The following is a 20969-nucleotide window of genomic DNA, read 5'->3' as shown; positions in this document are numbered from 1 at the left end:
TTTAGAAATGATCTGCAAAGAGGAATGGACCAAAATTCCCCCTGACGTGCACAAACCTCATCATCAACTACAAAAAAGTCTGACTATTGTGCTTGCCAACAAGGGTTTTGCCACTAAGTATTACGCCTTGTTTGCCAGAGAGATCAAATACTTATTTCTCACTGCAAAATGCAAATAAATTTATATAATTTATACAATGTGATTTTCTGGATTTTATTTTTGATATTCTATCTCTCAATGTTAAAATTAACCTACAATTAAAATTAGACTGTTAATGTCTTTGACAGGAGGAAAACTTACAAAATCAGCAAGGGACCAAATACTTATTTCCCCAACTGTATGTAATTTGAGAGAAACATTCTTTGCTTGCAAATGGGTTTCATTAAACAATTAGCTACTTTTGCCTTCTATAGCCTATGTGTTACGCTGTCTATTGCTGGCTGCAGAGGTTTGTAAATCTTTTATCTTTTTGTGTTTTTTTCTGAGCTCAGACCACATGAACTTTCAGTTGAACTTTGATAAGCACAAATCAGCTGAGAAGAGCAAAACAGTGACAGATTTTCCGAAAAGAAGACCTTTCACCAATTTTAGCATGTTAAAATGGCCACATCATGGAATAGTGGCTGGAGAGGTGAATACAATGTGTTTGTTATTTTTTTTTACTTTTATATTTCTCATCTCAGTTGAGGAGATATATAGCTTGTAAATTTTAGATTCTAATTTCAACTGCCATTATCAGTGCATGAATACATAACCAGCACCACTATCAGTACATGAATGCAACCCAAGAGCCATCATTGGTACATAAATACATGACGAGAACCATCATCAGTACATAAATACAGCACCAAACCCCCTATTAATTAGAACCAAGTTTAGTACAGAGATCAATTGCAATGTCAGGTTGGCCTCTGCCATATACAATTGTGTTGCAGATTGGTGGGGATCTGAGTTCTGAGACGCTCCACTGATTGCTCCAAAGACCTAATCATCCATATTCCAGCGTTTGTTTGCGCTCCTGTCTATTGAATGAATGGAGGGAGTGTTAGAACATAGACCTCTATTAATATGCCCAGAATTAAAGAGCCTTCAAAATATTAAAAAATCTCACAAAAGTTTAGTTACTAATTAATGAATTCTGAATCACCCATAGATGATAAACATCCCGGGGTTCCATGTTCTCTTCAGTGACATTCTAAAATGTCACTGCATAGCTGAAGTCCTGAAGTGGCTGTCAGATACAAATGGACTCTCCATTGAGAAGGCAAATATTGTTTGTTATTATCTCTGCCTTTCTGACCACTGCTCATCATTATTGGCACCCATGACGTTTAAGTACATAATGTGGAATATATCCTGAAAAAAATGAATCAAGTGAAATAGTTTTTGTATGAAGCACTCATTTTAAATCCAAAAGAGCAAATGATAAAGAATAATTTAAAACAAAAAACAATGAGAGCGAAAAACAGAAAAAACTAAAGCTTGATGTGACACTGGTATTGGAATCCTTTACATTTAATTAGTATGGAAGCACATTTTGACTCGCCTATGGTAAATCACAAACACAAATTAACTGTGATTAATTGGCGGTGCCCATGTAACATAAATTAGCCAATGAATGATGATTTCAGTGTTTTAAAAAACCACATGGTAGGTCCTGTCCCATTGTCACAATGGGGAAAACAAAGTACTTGTCTGAGGACATCAGAACTGCAATTATTAGCAAACACAAGACTTCCAAAAGATATAAGGCCATCTCCAAAGACCTTGGTGTCCTATTTTCCACAATGCACAATGTTATTAAGAGGTTTGCCAAGCATGTAGCCATCAAGAATCTTCTTGGACATGGAGGAAAGAGAAAAATTGACAAGAGATGTCTTCGAAGGTTGGTGCGAATGATGGAACAAACACCATGTCAAACATTCAAAGACCTTAAGTCCAACCTGGAACTGGTCATGACTCCAACAAGTTCCATATGCCGCACACTAAACCAGGCAAAGCTTTATTGCAGAAGGCCAAGTAAAAAACCATTGGTGAAGAAAAGACATTAAAATGAACAACCGATCTTTGCCAAAGAGTACCATGACAAACCAAAATCCTTCTGGGAAAAAGGTCTGTGGACAGATGAAACAAAAATAGAGCTTTTTGGCAATGCAAAGCAACAGTTTATTTACAGATGGAACAATGAAGCTTATAAGGAAAAGACCCTACCAACAGTTAAGCATAGTGGAGGATCTAAAAGGCTGTGGGATTGCTTTGCTGGGTCTGGCACTGGAGGCTTTGACATTATAACAAGAATCATGAAATCAGAGAATTATCAAGAGATTTTAGAGCAAAATGCCCTACCCAGTGTAGCAAAACTTGTTTTGAGTTGAAGATCATGCGTCTTCCAGGAAGACAATGACCCAAAGCACAGATCCAAAAGTACACAGGAATGATTGAAAAGAAAAAATGGACTGTTTTAAAATGGCCAACAATGAGTCCTGACCTCAATCCATGGAAAATCTTTGGGGTGAGCTGAAATCTGCCTTTGGGAAAAAGAACCCTGCAAACATTCAAGAGAAGTGCAAGAAGCTTATAGATGACTAGAAGAAACATTTGGATGCAGTCATCAATGCCAAAGGGTGTGCAACCAAGTATTAATTAGGGGTGTCTTTATTGCTGCACATTCTGTTTATTCAATTTCTTCGTTGAAATTGCAACATGTAAGTTGAAAAACCATGTTTTATTGTCGTATTACTTTGGACCACTAATTAAAAAATCCTGAGATATAACTTTGGTACATTTCCATTTATTTCTGAAGATATTGTACAGTCTATGAAAAAAATGGAGTGCCAATAATGGTGAGCAGCGCTAAACATGCGCTATGCATATACACAATGTACAAAGTGCTCACAGCGCTTTTTCCTCTGGAAGTCAAATGACTGCTGGGTATGGGGAGGGACAAGGAGCTTCTGGGTACAAGAAGACCCAGTCATCTCTTTTATGCAGCCAGACTGAATTTCTCCTAAATCTAAGGCTAAAATGCAAGCAACAGCTGCAGGAAAAAATATTTAAAAAGTCAATCCCTCGTAACTCAATGTGGACAGAAAAATAAAAGAGTTATGGCTCTGGGAAGAAGGGGAGGAAAAAACAGAAATACAAAAGCAGAAATATTCCGCGGTGTGTAGGGGATAAATACCATCATTCTTGGCAGCAGATCCTCCTGTGTAAACAGGCCATATGGTGCCTAGAACAATGTTATTCTATGCACACAGAACAATCAAGTTAACAATTGTTCTGTGCATATAAAAGCCTCCCCGCCTGACTGGAGATGAACTGATTAGCGTGGGAAAGTTTCTGAACTTTTTCCCATGCTGTCAGATCACCGCGGGTCAGGCGGGGAGTCTGCGCAGTCCCAGTGACCACCGCTGACGTCAGTGAGGCTGCGCAGACTCCCCGCCTGACCTGAGATGAACTCAGGAGTGTGGGAAAAAATTAAGAAACTTTCCCATGCTAATCAGTTCATCTCCGGTCAGGCGCAGAGGCTGCGTAGACATGACTTCATTCATTCTGCAGTGGTTTACAGCTGGGCTGGTAGCATTAGCACTGAATCCGGTTGTAAATTAGTTAACCCCTTGTGATGGATTGCAGCGGAGGACCTGACTGAACTGCGGAGAGGTATGGAGAGGTATGGATATTGTTTTTTTTTTTTTTTATTACAGGAGAGCAAGGGATTCTGTTGGATTAGCAGCATAATGTTAAAGAGCTCTTAAGCAATGTAACTTTACAGACTCATAACAGTTTTTCTTTTCAGGATCTAGATTTGGTTAAACTATTAAAAAAAATATATAGTCAAATATTAAAGGAAAAAATCTTTAATCACGGAATATTATTATTAATATTATTGTTTATTTCTATAAATATCATTGATTCCATGGTGCTGTGCATAAGAAGGGGTTACATACAAATTACAGATATCACTTACAGTAAACAAACTAACACTGACAGACTGATACAGAGGGAAGAGGACCCTGCCCTTTCGGGCTTACATGCTATAGGATGGTGGGGAAGGAGACAGTAGGTTGATGGGTTGCAGCAGTTCAGGTATTGGTTGAGGTGATATCTGCGGTAGTGGTGAGGAGGCAGCAGGGTCATTGCAGGCTATAGGCTTTCTTGAAGAGGTGGGTTTTCAGGTTCCGTCTGAAGGATCCGAATGTGGTTGATAGTCGGACATGTTGGGGCAAAGAATTCCAGAGGATGGGGGCTATTCGGGTGAGGTCTTGGAGGCGGTTGGGTGAGGAACGAATAAATATGGAGGAGAGAAGGAGGTCTTGGGTTGACCGGAGATTACGTGAGGGAAGGTATCGGGAGATTAGTTCAGAGACATATGGAGGAGACAGGTTATAGATGGCCTTGTAGGTCAGTATTAGTAATTTCAACTGGATACGCTGAGGGAATGGGAGCCAGTGAAGAGATTTGCAGAGGGGAGAAGCGGAGGAGTAGTGAGGAGAGAGATGAATTAGTCGGGCAGCAGAGTTAAGGATGGACTGGAGAGGTGCAAGGGTGTTAGCAGGGAGACCACAGAAAAGGATGTTGCAGTAGTCGAGGCGGGAGATGAGGGCATGCACAAGCATTTTAGTAGATTGAGGGTTGACAAAAGGACGGATTCTGGAAATATTTTTGAGCTGGAGGCGACAGGAGGTAGAAAGAGCTTGGATGTGCGGTTTGAAGGACAGGGCAGAGTCAAGGTTTACTCCGAGGCAGCGGACTTCCGGTACTGGGGAAAGCGTGATGTCATTAATTGTAATAGACAGGTCAGGTAAGGAAGATCTGTGAGATGGAGGAAAGATGATGAGTTCAAATCTTTATTGTTATGTAATCCTAATAATAAGATTTATTGGAGGTCAAGGGGTATCTATGACCTTTTAAATAAAGAAGGAAACACTGAAAAATTTATTTTCATGGTTAACTGGGAAAAGGACCTTAACGTTTCAGTTTCTCAGGAGGAATGGCAACGGGCATTTAGACTGACGTACTCATCAAATAGCTGCGCCTCACTGCATGAATCATACTACAAAATCATTTCTAGATGGTATTTCACTCTAGCTAAATTGGCCAAATATAACCAGGCAAATCATCAGATTGTTGGAGGAACTGCGGTTTTACAGGTAGTTTGCTACATATATTCTGGGAATGTCCTAAAATTGGACCGTTATGGTCAGAGATTTTAGATATAGTCAATAAGATTACCAAGCAAAAAATCGTTCTAACACCACAAATGGCCTTACTTTCTTTAGAGTTAGATGAAATACATCTTTCTCATAAATATATAATTATCCATTTGTTTTTGATTACAAAAAACGCTGTCTCTGCCTTATGGAATGAGAATTCAGTTCCTAGAGTAAGTGATATCATAGACAAGATGTCATTACATAATTCTTACGAAAAAACTCACGTAATTGCGAACAATTATTTTGCCGAATATAGTAAAAGGTGGGACTCTTGGGCACAGTTTGTGCCATGATCTTGTTTATGAATCTTTATTTTGGGTCTGAATATTTTAGCTCCTTATTCTTTATAATTTTATGCAACAACGTCAATCTCTTACCGCATTATAATGAGGTGTTATGTTACTGTTAAGATTATATATATATATATATATATATATATATATATATATATCTATCCCATATGTCTTACTGAGTTGTAACATTACTGTTAATTTTTTTTACCCCCCTCCCTTTTCCCCTTCTCCCCTTGTTTTGCCCTCTGTATGTTCCCTAATAAAGCGATTTCTACCTCTTCTTCTGATGGCATCCCTTTCCCTTCCCTTTCCTTTTACCTTTGTAATGTAAAAATTTTAATAAAGGTATTTTGAAAAAGAATTAGCAGCATAATAAATTTGGTCAAAAACTTTGGGTAATTTTCATTAAAATAATTTTTGATTAATGTTTGTGTGTCTTTTTTAACCCTTTACTACTATAGGATTAATAATGGACAGGTGTTTTATTGACACCTCTCTTTTATTAACCAGGCTTAATGTCACCTTTCAATAGCAAGGTGACATTAACCACATATTAACCCATGAGCCACTGCTAAAGGCAATGGGAATAGAGAGGCTAAGTGTCAGAAAAGGCGCATCTTATAGATGCGCCTTTTCTGGGGTGGCTGGGGGCAGATGTTTGTAGCCAGGGAGGCCAATAACCATGGTCCCTCCCTAGGCTAATAATATCTGCCCTCAGTCAATGGCTTTTCCTCTCTGGCGGAGAAAATTGCACGAAAGCCCACACTTTTTTTCCGCGATTATAGCCTTAAATTTAACCCCTAGAGTTCCAAATTTTTCATAACATAAACTAATAAATTTAGTAAACACTGACATATATAAAGTGCTTTGATATGCCATAGTTTACTATATGTAAACCATGTGTCATATCATGTCGGGTTCTGTAATGATTTTACAGAAGCCAGCAATTGATTTAGCAGCTATTATGCCATGCAGAACTCTATGAACTATAAATATATATATATATATATGTGTGTATGTGTCTCAGTGACATGTATCTATATATATGTATTCTATGTGTATATATCTATTCTTTCGATTCTTTATTAAACATGTCAGTGTGATTTTACTGTACAGTGCACTGAATTGCCAGCTTTTCTAAAGGACACCGGTGCGTATTTCTCGCAAGTCACATGTTTGGTCTGTGTGTAATTCATAGACTTGCATTGCCGAGTCTCGGGCGCAGTATGGTGCAAATCGCAGCATGCTGCGATTTCCTCAGCCCATATAATACGGGCGAGGAAAAATTGGATGATGTGAGCTGCCCCATAGATTAACATTGGTCCGAGTGCTACGCAATTTTTTCTCACATAGCACTCGTCCATATTTCTCGCTAGTGTGACTCTAGCCTTATGGTGCCTTTACTTGCCCATCATTGTCACAGATGCTGTATAGGAGATACAGTCCTTGTTACTTTGACTTGGCCCATTTTATGATTGTGTTTATTGATGTACAGACAGCAGTAGATCTTATGATAATGCGTGTTGTTTGTGGATAGCTTTTTCTATTGTCTATCTATAACTACTATAATATGAGTTAACTGCATCTTGACTGTCTGTGTGAACTAAAAGATTGTATTCTTGTACGTTCATTTCACACGTATACAGGCACTTACACGAAGTGTCACATATACACTAATATTTTCAGAATTTTCCTATACAAATGTTGCAAAGCAGAATGTCCAAAATACCTTTTATGACTTGAGGCTTCTTTATTATGCTTAGTAAATGAGCGATCATCTTCGAGCTAAAATTAAAGTGGGAGAAAAAAGAAACGGATGTAATATTATAATATGTAATATAATGAGTACACATGAGCGGGTAGCTTCGCGCAGCCCCGGTTCATGGTCCAGGTCAGTGCTCTCTGACTCTGGTCAGGAGCTGGGTAAGATTCCTATCCTTCAGGTTTCCATGACGCGGCGTTTGATTTGCTGTCCTGGCGTGATGTCATCTGTGCAAAGTGTGGCACACAGATGACACCTCACCAGCCCAGCTAATCATGAGCCGAATCTGGGATCCTGGAGGATAAAGAATTTTGTGGATATCCTGTCCACGGCCAGAGAATGTTGACCTGGAACGAGGACTGGGGTTGGGTGATGCAACTCGCTCATCTCTAATAATGAGTAACGATACATTTTTTCATCTGGCTATTATAATTTATCCATAAATATGTAAATATAAAATAAGAAAATGGAATTGAAGTGAATGAGAGGTATATTTGTTATTCATTCTGTTACCTGGCTAATAATGACAGAGTCTCCATTAACATGATTCCTGTTCGGTTCATCACTAGATGCAGATTCATCATTCTGTAACATAGAATATGAATTATTCAAATAATCAATAACTAATAAAATCTTAATAGTTGAAAATGATTATTTTTTTCAGTTCTCAAAACCTTCTCAGCTAGGTTGCTCATTAGAGGCATTTCCTAATGGAGTACAATGTATGTTTTACAATGGAAATGAAAACACTCATGGACCGATTCAACAGGTATTCCAACACTAATCTTGAAGATAAAACTTCTAAAGTAAGATGCAACAAATTCAGGGCTACATTGTGCCAAAATAAAAAATCTTGAATACATTTTTTTGCTGTAATTTCTGCTAGTTTCTGATGTAGATTATACTGAATTTGTGCATCCACCATTGTAGTTGTCCTCCCTGTTAAGCCCTCATACATTTTAGAATAGTGTCATGGCTGGCATTAAAATGCAAAAGCTGTAACATTTCTGTACAACTATGTTTTTTCACAAAAATTTTCTACTTTAAGCACTACATATCAAGCGTAAAAGTCATAATAAATTCATACACAAGCTAATGCACCTTTCTGTAGCTGATAATAGGCTGCATCTCAAATATCTGAACTTCTACCATTTACCATAATTTACAAGCTACCAAAAGTATTTTCTGAATTCATAGTTGCAGGGGAAAGCCACATTGGCAAGAGTAATGTTAGCACCATTTGTTAATACATGCATACATTTCCTATAAGAATAAAAGCGGAAAGAAACAATGCAAAATCCTCCTGATTAGATGCTTCAGCGCTGTCATTTCACAAGAAACTCAAGTATTATCTAATATAGGCATGTTAGGAGAGATACCAGGTTGTCTGTAATATACCACACTATGGCATAAGCTAAGAGTATTTTGCCATTTTGTATACTACATTTTGCCATGAAATGTATAGTAATAGGGGAAATAAATTAATTTTGGGAGAACAATATAAAATGATTGTATAAGAAAGCGTTAAACACCAAGTGCTTCATACACAAAGTACATGGGAATATTCCTGCTGATGATCGGCACTTACAGAATCCTAGAATACACTATAGCATAGTCACCAAGTGCAGCTATCACGAATATTTACTGTATTTCCTTAGTGTGAGGGCACAAGTGAATACTGTATTGAAAAGTTAATTTACGGTACTTTTCTTTGAGCATTGTTTGTAGTAAAAAATGCTCAAAGTAAATATGTAGTAAACTTGCTCTGTGCAAGAGCCGTATTAAACCGGTACTGGAAAAAACAGTATAGATGTCATCAGTGTGTTGGATTAGTGTGTCATTAGTGTGATGGATCAGTGTGTCAGTATTTTGGATCAGTGTGTCGTCAGTATTTTGGATCAGTGTGTCATCAGTGTGTTGGATCCGTGTGCCATCAGTGTGTTAGATCAGTGTGCCATCAGTATTTTGGATCAGTGTGTTGGATCAGTGGGTCATCAGTGTGTTGGATCAGTGTGCCATCAGTATTTTGGATCAGTGTGCCATCAGTGTATTGGATCAGTGGGTCATCAGTGTGTTAGATCAGTGCGTCATCAGTGTGCCATCAGTATTGTGGATCAGTGTGTTGGATCAGTGGGTCAACAGTATGTTGGATCAGTGTGCCATCAGTATTTTGGATCAGTGTGCCATCAGTGTGTTGGATCAGTGGGTCATCAGTATGTTGGATCAGTGTGCCATCAGTATTTTGGATCAGTGGGTCATCAGTGTGTTGGATGAGTGGGTCATCAGTGTGTTGGATCAGTGTGCAGCAGTGTTTTTCTGGTATGGCAAACAAAAAAGAAATTACAAAGCTTCTCCTATGCTTTGCAATGTTAATGTCAGGAACACCGCACTGCACTTGCTCACTGAGCCAGTGCGCGTGTCCTGAGTAAGACAACCTGTGCTCAGAGATGCCTGTGGAGCGGGCAGCAGCAGAGAAGATGCATGCTTCAGACCCACAGGACCTGAAGCATGTGACTGCTGGGGGCGTGGCCTAAACTCCCGAGAGTTAGGAGCTGCAGGAAAACTCCTAGAATGGTAACTACGGAACAAAGTTACTAATAGGCATAGACAGGGAAATAAACCAGATCAGGCCGGGGTCAAAGCATGAGATAGCACGACAATTACCAAAGGGCAAGACAGAATGGATAGTCAAGACGTAGCCAAGAAGTCAGAAACCAGAGAAGCAGATATACAGTACAAAATCAACATGCAAACTCACAACGGGGACAGAACCGGATCAGAACCATAAAGCAAGTTATAAGACAACAAACAGGCACACAGGGGTCACAACACTCGGCCAAAGGCAAAAGTATAACTGACAGGGATTGGAGTATCTCAGGGCAATAAAACGCTCTGCCTGAACTAAAGAGAGGCCACAATAATTAACCCCAGATGTGCAGGTCAAAGCCTGTACTGAGCTCAAGACATTATCTCCTGACGTGCAGGTCAAAACCTGCACTGGGATCATGATAGTTAAACACTTACAGCACACGGATGGCACACGGATGAAACACAGATGCCATCCGTATGCTAAATATATTTTACACGGATCCATAGACTTGTATTGGCCCTTGTCATCAATGCTGAGGGTAAAAAACGGACATGTCTCCGAGTATTTTACACAGCCACAAGATCCTGGTAAAAACACAGACATGTGCACAACAGCATAGGTTATAATGGGTACATGTGGCATCCGTGAAAAAAAAAAAGGATGCCACGTGGATCGCCCACCAGGGCCGAGGGTACTCAGAGCCGGGCCCGGTGGATTTCAATGGGAAGTGTCACGGTAGCGGTGACCTGGTCTGTGTCCCTGGGCGTCCATGTAAAAGGAAATAGTGTGGCTGATGATTAAAGTTTATAAGTGGATGATTCGTGACGCCACCTGTGGTGTTTGGCAATAAAGATGTTAAGCCGACGCTGCAAACAGATCCTCTGGGACAGATGGTGTGGTGCAGCAATGATGGTGTAGCCCTCCACAGGTAGGGCTGTAGTCCCAGGACAGAGTAGATGAAGAAGATAGGTGTTGAGGGAGAGAGTGTAATGTCCGGCACCTTGATGTAGCAGTGCGGAGTGGGATGGTGCAGGAATAAGCAGAGGACACCAGGGCATGTAGTTCCAAAGCTTTACTCACAGTCTTTTGAGCATACAGGTGCCCGCCTCGGTGCCGTGTCCTCCAGGTCAGGGGCTCAGCCAACCTCCAGGCAAGATGAAGTACTCCATTCCAACACTCCGCCAACATATGTGCCTTTTCTGAATGTCTCCCTTTTGCGCCTATAGTGAAGTACTCTCAGTACTGAGTTACACTGGAGTTCCTCCTGTCAGATGTTCCTATGAACTCTACTTGTACAGCAGACAGCTGTAGCCTACTTCGGGGACTCTTTGATACTAAGTCCCGGCTCACTATCGTTGCTGTTGTGCCCCCAAGTCTCATGTGGAAAAAAAGTGGTGACAACTTCTATTCCTCCGTTGTCTGTCGCAGGACCATTAGTATCCATACAACCTCGGGGACCGGACCCCGGCCTTGCACTGTGAACTTGGGAAGGGTTCTGCTCTAACCCTAATCCTTAGTCCTCCTCTCCTTACGTTCCGTACTAATCCTTCCTTCTTATGGAGAGAGTCAGGCTTTCCATCAATGTCTCTTTCCTGTGCCAGCGGACCCAGGTCACTGAGGTCGGCTGCAGCACTTCCTTTATCCATCCCACTCAGGGGATCTTCACTCTTCCACTGACTCTGTTAGTCTGACTAATTCCTAAACTCTTCCCGCTCTTTTGGTGCCAACTAACTCCACCCGCCTCCCAACGCGCTTCGTGTCCCAAGCAGGGAGCCACCCAAGGGTGCTTTGCTACACTACTGTGTTGTGTGGGATGCAGGTGTTGGAGTGTGGTCAGGTGTCTCCACCTTACCTGAATGGTGGGGTACCACACCTCAGGAGGAGGTGCAGTACCTCTGTGGCGACTGAACCCTCAGGGGCACCACACCACGCATACTGCAAACACAGACTTATGAAGGGGGCCTTAGATATGCTCCATGCAAACTACACTAGCTAACTTCTTTGGTTTTTTTTAAATAAAATGACCTGCTGACAATTTTGCTTGTGAAGCAGCAAGTTCAGAGCTCAGCTGTAGTTGCCTGCTTTCCCTCAGCCTCTCATTTTCTTGTGTCATATGAGTTCTAATGCAATAAATGGACACAGACTTGACTGGTAAATAATTTTCTTGACTGCACAAAGCACCTGTTATATCAGAGGTTGTTAGTTAAAAAAGGTTATTTCGGACAGACTGTCTGGCAGATCCCATAGGAAACTCCTGCTTTCACCCTTAAACTGCTATACAGGCATCTGGATTTACAGTGGGGTCCCCTGGGTTGCTTCCACGCAGTGTCTGCTGGCCAGAAGAACGAGCCAAGAAAAGTCTGGCTTGTTGGGTCAGTAACTGGAGTGACGATAAATAATAGAAACAGAAATCAAAAGCCATAGTCAGGAGCATAACCGGATCAAATGCCAGGAAAACAGTCAGAGCTTAGTCAATCAGGCCTAAATCAATAAGAAACAAACAAAGGTCCAGGGAGCTTCCATGCACAATGTCTGGGAGTTCCCAGCAGAATAGTGGGAGTTAAAGTAGGGTGTGGGGCTGTCCCATAGGCCACAGCAGGGAGCTTATTACACTAGCTTGTTTGTTGGACAGCACTCACACACATTAGCCTAGCTACGTTAAACCACAGGTCCAACCTCCCCAATATCTCTGACAGCACAAAATCTGCACCTCTTCGTTATACTGATTTTGATGTTGACGCCTGTTGATAAAATAAGATGTCATCAGAGCAGATCTGGGTGGTAATGTGATAGCACCTTTGGATTCACATGCTGCATTCAATTATACTCTCTAGTTCAGCAGTCCTACTCTACTAAAAACATGCCCTCTATAGCAACAACCCCACCCTCCATAGCAACAGGCCCTCCCCAACCACATGAACAAGCCTATCCCTCCTCACACAGTAACAAATCCTCCCCCTCTTGCAGCCCCAGTGCAGAGAGAAGACCACCCAGCTGCTCCTCCCCAGACACAAGCTGAACAGTGTTCTATGGAAAGTGAAACTATTGAGGAGGAAAGGGCCAGTTGTCATTTCAATGCCAGAACACCCCCCCCCCTGGATGTTTTTCTTACAAGCAAGAGATGATATCTAGCAAACGCTGCAAACTGGCCACAGAAGGTAAATCACTTATTGTCAGCATTCTGCAGCCCAGATATGCACTAAGATTATGTGAAAAGCCCGGACAACCCCTTTGATGAACTTTTGTTTTCAGTATTTGGTGTTACCCTCAGGTGTAGCAATAACTGCATCACCATATTTGCAATAGTTGTTGATTAGCTTTACACAACAGCTTGGTTGAATTTTAGCTCATTCCTCCGTACAAAACAACTTCAGCTCTGTTATGTTACGCTCTTCCACAGTATTTCTATAAGACAAAGGTAAGGACTTTAACCTGACCATTTTTAAGCTTTTAAATCAACAGCTGCGGAGACACCATCACATGTTTCTCAATTGCTTGCGTTGAGAAACATGTGATGGTGTCTCCATGGCTGTTGATTTACATGTTTTTGCATATTTCCCATAAGGGATGGGGGCATTGCTCTAGCATCACTGCGTTGAGAAACATGTGATGGTGTGTCCGCAGTGTTGGATGTTGATCTCCATGAGGTCACTCATCCTCATTTTCACATTTTAAAACTTTAAAGTTATTCCTTTTTATTCATTCTTTTGTAGAACGACTTTTATTCTGTGGGTCATTGTCTTGCTGTATGTTCTCTTAATATTCAGCTCATGGACAGATGTCCTGACATTTTCCTTTAGAATTTGCTGGTATAATTCAGAATTCATTGTTTCATCAATGATGGCAAGTTGTCCTAGGAAGGACACAACAAAATAGGCCTAAACCATGATACTACCACCACCATGTTTCTCATATGGCAAGAGGTTTTTTTGCTGCAAAGCATTGTTTTCCTTTCTTGAAACAAATCGCTTCTCATTTAAATCAAAAATTTGCCTTTACAGTAGATTCATCCATCCACAAAACTTAATCCTGAAAGTGGTTTAATGAACATTAACATTTGCTAATGTGAGACAGGCCTTTAGTTGCTTAAAGGTTACTGTGGGTTTCTTTGTGACCTTGCAGACTATTATATGCCTTGCTCTTCAGTGATCAATGTATTTGGGGAGGGTAATAATGGTCTTGTATTTCTTCCATTTTTGCCCATTCTATGTAACTATGAGTCAAAACTCTTTAGAGATGGTTGTGTAAGCTTTTCCAGACTGAGGACCATCAACAAGTTTTCTTATGAGGTTCTCAGAAATCTCCTTGTTCGTGCCATTATACCGGTACATATTCACAATCACATATTGTTAAGATCAGACTTTGCTAGTGTCATGTCGGACGCTGTTCACACCACAGCATCCGGCAGGCAGAGGTAGTTCCACCTCCAGCCACTATAGCCTCAGTGGCGCCGGCCTGATCTTCAGGCTCTCGGGGGTTAATCCTGCTGGAGACCAGGTTGGCTGGTTAGTCACGCCCACGGTCTTTAAATAGTCATGCTGGCCTATGGGCGTCGCCGATTATAGCTTGTGTTTCATACCAAGTGGTTCCGGTCTGGAGTGGAGGTGTTCAAGAGAGAGAGATTCATATCTGGTGTCGTATGATCCGTCGTTATCCTTTCTCCTTCCCATATTTGTGTTTAGTTGTGCCCTGTTCACATTACTGTTTATTCCTGTGTGTGTGCGGCGCAGTGCAGTTTAAGTTCTCCCTGTCTGTCATTATTTGTGTGGGAGCTTTGGTGGTGACTTCTCACTGGGTGGAGGGTGGAGGGTTAAGTGCAGGGCTGAGCAGGAGATAAGGAAAGGTCGGAGGCTCAGGCATTTGCACCTTCAGCAAAAACCCTGGGTTGAGGGTCAGACAGGGTTTCCCCTAGTAAAGGGACACCACAGGGGCCCCGGGTCTTTCAGCCTTAGTTGAACTAAGCCCCCGTGACATTATAATCGGCCCACATTTTTTCAGGAGTCCATGGATCCATTAGATTCCATAACCCGCCAGTTGGCGGCGCTGTCCATACAGGTCTCCGAGTTGAATGGGGCAGTTCAGCAGCAGGGCCTGGTAGTAGCAAAGGTGCAAACGGCATCTGCAGGTATCGGTGCAGAGCCGAAGTTTCCGCTGCCAGAACGATTTTCAGGCGATCGCAGCAAATTTGTCGTATTTCGGGAGGCCTGCAAATTATACTTCCGCATGCGGCCAATATCCTCAGGTAATGAGGCCCAGCGAGTAGGGCTGGTGTTGTCATTACTGAGTGGTGACCCCCAAGCATGGGCATTTTCCTTACCACCTGACTCTGCTACATTTCATTCGGTCGATAATGTTTTTTCTGCCCTCGGGCTCATTTACGATGACCCTGACCGACTGGCTCTAGCGGAATCTAAAATCCGCGCCCTCCGCCAGGGGGAGCGCTTGGCAGAAGACTATTGTTCGGAATTTCGCCGCTGGGCTGTAGACACACAGTGGAATGACCCAGCACTGCGGAGCCAGTTTATTCATGGGGTATCAGGGAGGGTGAAACAAGCCCTCCTGATGTATGAGACTCCGGCATCATTGGAGTCTGCCATGAGTTTGGTGATACGTATTGATCGCCGTTTTCGTCAGGGGGCACAGGAGACGCTACCTCTGGGGGAAAACAGAGGTGCAGGTGTGGTTGAAGTAGATGAGTCCCCTGAACCTATGCAGATTGCTGGCGTGGCACAGGTTCAGCCTCGCGCTCCGGGAGTCCGGAAGTCCGGAGCATGTTTCTACTGTGGTAAAGGTGGTCATTATGTTAACGTTTGCCCGGTACTACCTAAGAGGGTCACACCGGCGGAAAACTGTTAAGCTCAGAGGGTATGGAGGAGACCCAACTGAGCGTATGCATATCCTCCATGATGGTATCTCAATGTATGCTCCCTGCCAAGGTTATTGTCGCCGGCAGAGAGCTACCTATATCAGTGTTTGTGGATAGCGGTTCCGCCACCAATCTCATAGATGAGGAGTTTGCACACACCGCCGGGTTTAAGATTGAAAAACTTCCTCACCCCATACAGGTGGTGACCATTAATGCTGTTCCCCTCCCTCAAGGGGAGATTACTGAGTTTGTGGCAGAGGTGAAACTCCACATTGGGGTCCTACATTCTGAGTCGGTTACATGTAGGGTCCTCCGTAATCTCCCAGCTCAAATGGTCCTGGGTTTTCCATGGCTGTCCAGGCACAACCCGGTAATTGATTGGAAAACTCAGGACATAGTACAATGGAGTGGTTTCTGCCAAGACAATTGCTTGGCCACATGTGTGTCCGCCGTGACGCCCAGCCTGCCGGAGGCTTTGCAGGATTTCGCGGATGTTTTCTCTGAGAAGGGTTGCTCAGAACTGCCTCCACATAGAGCCTATGACTGTGCTATTAGGCTAAAACCCGGGGCCAAATTACCTAAGGCCAGGATGTTTAATATTTCTGGTCCTGAGAGACAAGCTCTGAAAGACTACATCGCGGAGAGTCTGAGCAAAGGTCACATCCGGCCTTCGTCCTCGCCTGTAGCCGCGGGGTTTTTCTTCATTAAGAAGAAAGATGGGGGGTTACGCCCGTGTCTGGATTTCCGAGAGTTAAACCAGATTACTATCCGTGATCCCTACCCAATGCCGTTGATCCCGGATTTGTTCAACCAGGTAGCGGGGGCAAAATGGTTTTCCAAGCTGGACCTCAGGGGGGCGTATAACCTCATAAGGGTCCGTCAGGGGGATGAGTGGAAGACGGCGTTTAACACTCCTGAGGGTCATTTTGAGAGTCTGGTTATGCCGTTTGGGTTGACCACCGCGCCTGCCGTTTTCCAACATTTTATTAATGATGTCTTTGCTCATGTCCTGGGGAGATTTGTGATTGTATACCTGGATGATATCCTCATTTATTCTAGCGATCGGGACACTCATTTGCAGCATGTTAGGCAGGTGTTACAGTTGCTCCGGGAGAACCAGCTCTATGCTAAGCTGGAAAAATGTTTATTTTTAGTCCAGGAGTTGCCCTTTTTGGGATATATTGTGTCCGCAGCTGGTTTTAAAATGGACACCGCTAAGGTGCAAGCGGTGTTGCAATGGGAGAGGCCGGAGAGTCTGAAAGCACTCCAGCGGTTCCTGGGGTTTGCGAATTATTATAGGAAATTTATAAAACACTTTTCGACTGTCGCCAAACCGCTCACGGACATGACAAAAAAGGGTGCCGATCTGGCGAACTGGCCTGAGGTGGCTATACGTGCATTTGAGCGTCTGAAGAATAGTTTTGCTTCAGCCCCCATTCTGGTGCAACCAGACGTGTCTAAACCTTTTGTGGTAGAGGTTGATGCGTCGGAGGTGGGAGTGGGGGCAGTACTGTCTCAAGGCTCGTCCTTGAGCGAGATGCATCCATGCGCCTACTTCTCCAAGAAGTTGTCGCCGGCCGAACGGAATTATGATATCGGCAACAGGGAGTTGTTGGCCATCAAACTGGCTTTTGAGGAATGGCGACACTTCTTGGAGGGGGCGGCTCACCAGGTCACAGTTATCACCGACCATAAGAATCTGCTCTACCTGGAGTCGGCCAAGCGTCTGTCTCCTAGGCAGGCTCGCTGGGCATTGTTTTTTACTCGTTTCAATTTTCTTGTGACGTACCGTCCCGGGGCTAAAAACACCAAGGCGGATGCTTTGTCTAGGTGTTTTCCGGGGGGAGAACCTCGGGAAGAGCCGGTACCCATCCTCCAGAAAGGGGTAGTGGTCTCGGCTCTCACGACTGAGGTAGAGGCGGAGATTGCCGAGGCCCAAGAGGAGGTACCACCAGGACTTCCCGCCAACAAATCATTTGTACCCCTGCATCTTCGGCCTAAGGTGTTGAAGGAACACCACGATTCGGTACTGGCTGGTCACCCAGGGGTGAAGGGCACCTTAGAGCTGGTATCGCGTCGTTTCTGGTGGCCCAAAATCCGGCAGGACGTGGTCTCGTACGTGGCAGCTTGCATCACGTGCGCTAGGGCTAAGTCACCCCGAACCCGTCCTGCTGGCACGCTACAGCCTCTGGGGGTACCCAATAGGCCATGGACAGAAATCTCCATGGATTTTATCACTGACTTGCCAGCCTCGGCAGGGAACACGGTCATCCTGGTGGTGGTTGACCGTTTTTCAAAGATGGCGCATTTTGTGGCGTTGTCCTCTTTGCCCAATGCTAAGACGTTGGCTCAGGTATTTGTGAAGGAGGTGGTCAGACTCCACGGAGTACCGTCTGACATAGTATCTGATAGGGGTATGCAATTTGTGGCGAGGTTTTGGAAAGCTTTTTGCTCAAGGTTGGGGATCAAGTTGTCACATTCATCGGCGTTTCATCCACAGTCTAATGGACAAACTGAGCGCATGAACCAAAATCTTGAACAGTATTTACGATGCTTTGTGTCCGACAACCAGGAGGAGTGGTCTACTTTCCTTCCTCTGGCCGAATTCGCATTAAATAATCACTGCCAAGAGTCATCAGGAGAGTCTCCATTCTTTTGTGTGTACGGTCAACATCCTCAGTTTTGTACCTTACGTCAGGGTGACTCCGGGGGGGGTGTCCCGGAGGAGGATCAGCTAGGAGCCCAATTGTCATCAGTCTGGAGGCGGGTGAAACAGCGTTTGTTGAGCATGAGTGCCAGGTACAAACGGGTGGCTGACAGTAGACGCGTGCCAGGTCCGGACCTGTGTGTGGGTGAATGGGTGTGGTTAGCTACGAAGAACATAAAACTCAAAATCCCTTCTTTAAAACTGGGTCCAAGGTTTATTGGGCCTTTTAGGATTTCTGCCATCATTAACCCAGTGGCTTATCGGTTGGAACTTCCCGCAGTGTACAAGATACACAACGTGTTTCACAGGGCTTTATTGAAAAAGGTGGTAGGCTCTGTGGACACAACGCCGATGCCACCTCCAGTCATGGTGGATGGCGAGTTAGAGTTCGAGGTCGCCAAGGTAGTGGACTCTCGAGTAGTACGCCGTACTCTTCAGTATTTGGTGCACTGGCGGGGGTATGGTCCAGAGGAAAGGTCTTGGGTTCCAGCCTCAGACATACATGCGGATCGGCTGGTCAGTTCTTTTCACCGTCGTCATCCGGACAAGCCGGGTCCTATGAGTCTTGAGGGCCCTGGGGTCCCTCGTAGAAGACGGGGTACTGTCATGTCGGACGCTGTTCACACCACAGCATCCGGCAGGCAGAGGTAGTTCCACCTCCAGCCACTATAGCCTCAGTGGCGCCGGCCTGATCTTCAGGCTCTCGGGGGTTAATCCTGCTGGAGACCAGGTTGGCTGGTTAGTCACGCCCACGGTCTTTAAATAGTCATGCTGGCCTATGGGCGTCGCCGATTATAGCTTGTGTTTCATACCAAGTGGTTCCGGTCTGGAGTGGAGGTGTTCAAGAGAGAGAGATTCATATCTGGTGTCGTATGATCCGTCGTTATCCTTTCTCCTTCCCATATTTGTGTTTAGTTGTGCCCTGTTCACATTACTGTTTATTCCTGTGTGTGTGCGGCGCAGTGCAGTTTAAGTTCTCCCTGTCTGTCATTATTTGTGTGGGAGCTTTGGTGGTGACTTCTCACTGGGTGGAGGGTGGAGGGTTAAGTGCAGGGCTGAGCAGGAGATAAGGAAAGGTCGGAGGCTCAGGCATTTGCACCTTCAGCAAAAACCCTGGGTTGAGGGTCAGACAGGGTTTCCCCTAGTAAAGGGACACCACAGGGGCCCCGGGTCTTTCAGCCTTAGTTGAACTAAGCCCCCGTGACAGCTAGATCCTTATTTTTTTAAATGAAACAGCTTGGCTGCTCCCCCCTAATTTATCATCCCATTGATGGAGAACACTAGACTCTAATTTCTCCTTCAAATTATCTGCTAATTCTAAAGGTCATACTTTTGCCACTTACATGCATGTGACATTGGATAATTAAAAAAAAGACAAAGTGTTTTATTTTTGACTCTTTTGTTTTATTTGATTCTCTTTTTTTAGAACCACTGTGAAAATCTGATTTAGTTTTAGGTCAAATATATGCACAAGTATGTAAAATTCTGAAGGGTTCACAAACATTCAAAAAATATATATTTTTTTCATATTGCACATTAAATATGACTATGTGTTAGCAGAAACATGTCACTTTATTATGAAGAGGGTTCACTATATATTATGACATTATTAGAATGATATTCTGGAATGTCCTTTTGATAATACTGGTTTAATAAGTTATGACTGGATATTTAAGCACTGGTCACTTTATATATTTACTTTAATTCACAATTCTAGAATAACACTCTGGAATGTTTCTTTCAGTAATTATGATATTGCTTTATCAAGTTATGATCTGTGATTTTTCATTTTTGCACTGAAGCACTTAGCACTTTATTCACTATGATGTTTTATCACATTAATGAGCAATTATGGTAAATAGGTTTTTATAACACCTGACCCCCTATTATCTAGTCCTTTGGAGCCATTTGTTATTTTAGATTTCCCTTTTTTCCCCTTGTTTGCGACAGACACCATCAGCTGTAAGGGTTACTGTGCGCATGTGTGGGCCGGCGAGCTCTTGACATGCTAATTGTGGTCTCATATGCTGACTTCATTCACTCCCCATCACTTGACAGAACACAGGGGATTTGGATGAGTCACTGTGACTATAGTTGCATGTCTGTGATATTATGAGCGCAGTGTTGCACTGTCGACACATGCGCCGTTCGGTCATCCTGAGCTGGATCAATTAGATATAAATTAAGAAACCTCTCTGATTGGATGAGGCTCATATTTAAACCACACACACCCTCTGCTTAGACACGCCCCCCCGAGGAAGCAGGGCGAAACGTGCACGTCGGGGCAGTAGGACGGGACTCCCACTCCATGTGTATAGCACACTGCTAGGATCCAAGTAAAGGCCCTTGTGGCTCCCTTCATGGATTAATTTCATTAGGTTGTTTTGTTTCCATCGGCTGACATGGTGCAACAGTCCTGGTATTATATAGCCCTCATACTTGTGGGACATTATAATAGTTATCTAACCGTGGATGTCAGGATATAGGTTGCACTCAGCTAGAGTTGCAGTTGTAAGCAAAATGAGGAAGGCATATTTT

General features: G+C 43.4%; 1 protein-coding gene across 5 annotated transcripts in view; it reads right to left on the bottom strand.

Annotated features, from left to right (window-relative positions):
• SLC28A3 (solute carrier family 28 member 3) overlaps nt 1-20969 on the bottom strand; it is a 189632-nt gene that overhangs the window by 89621 nt on the left and 79042 nt on the right. For all 5 annotated transcript variants that reach the window (XR_012220370.1, XR_012220372.1, XR_012220371.1 and 2 more), the window contains exons 2-3: nt 7782-7853; nt 7236-7291 (exon numbers count right to left, since the gene is read on the bottom strand). Coding sequence is in view for 1 of the 5 variants with exons in the window: in XM_073546016.1 (XP_073402117.1) it covers nt 7236-7291; nt 7782-7853 (128 nt within the window). In the remaining 4 variants the exon portion in view is untranslated. The remainder of the gene's footprint in view (nt 1-7235; nt 7292-7781; nt 7854-20969) is intronic.

The sequence above is a fragment of the Dendrobates tinctorius genome, unplaced genomic scaffold (genome assembly GCF_039654945.1).
Source record: "Dendrobates tinctorius isolate UK_male_01 unplaced genomic scaffold, ASM3965494v1 ptg000144l, whole genome shotgun sequence".
Taxonomy (NCBI): Eukaryota; Metazoa; Chordata; class Amphibia; order Anura; family Dendrobatidae; genus Dendrobates; species Dendrobates tinctorius.
The sequence above is the reverse complement of the archived record's forward strand: the minus strand, read 5'-3'. Positions and strand labels throughout refer to the sequence as shown.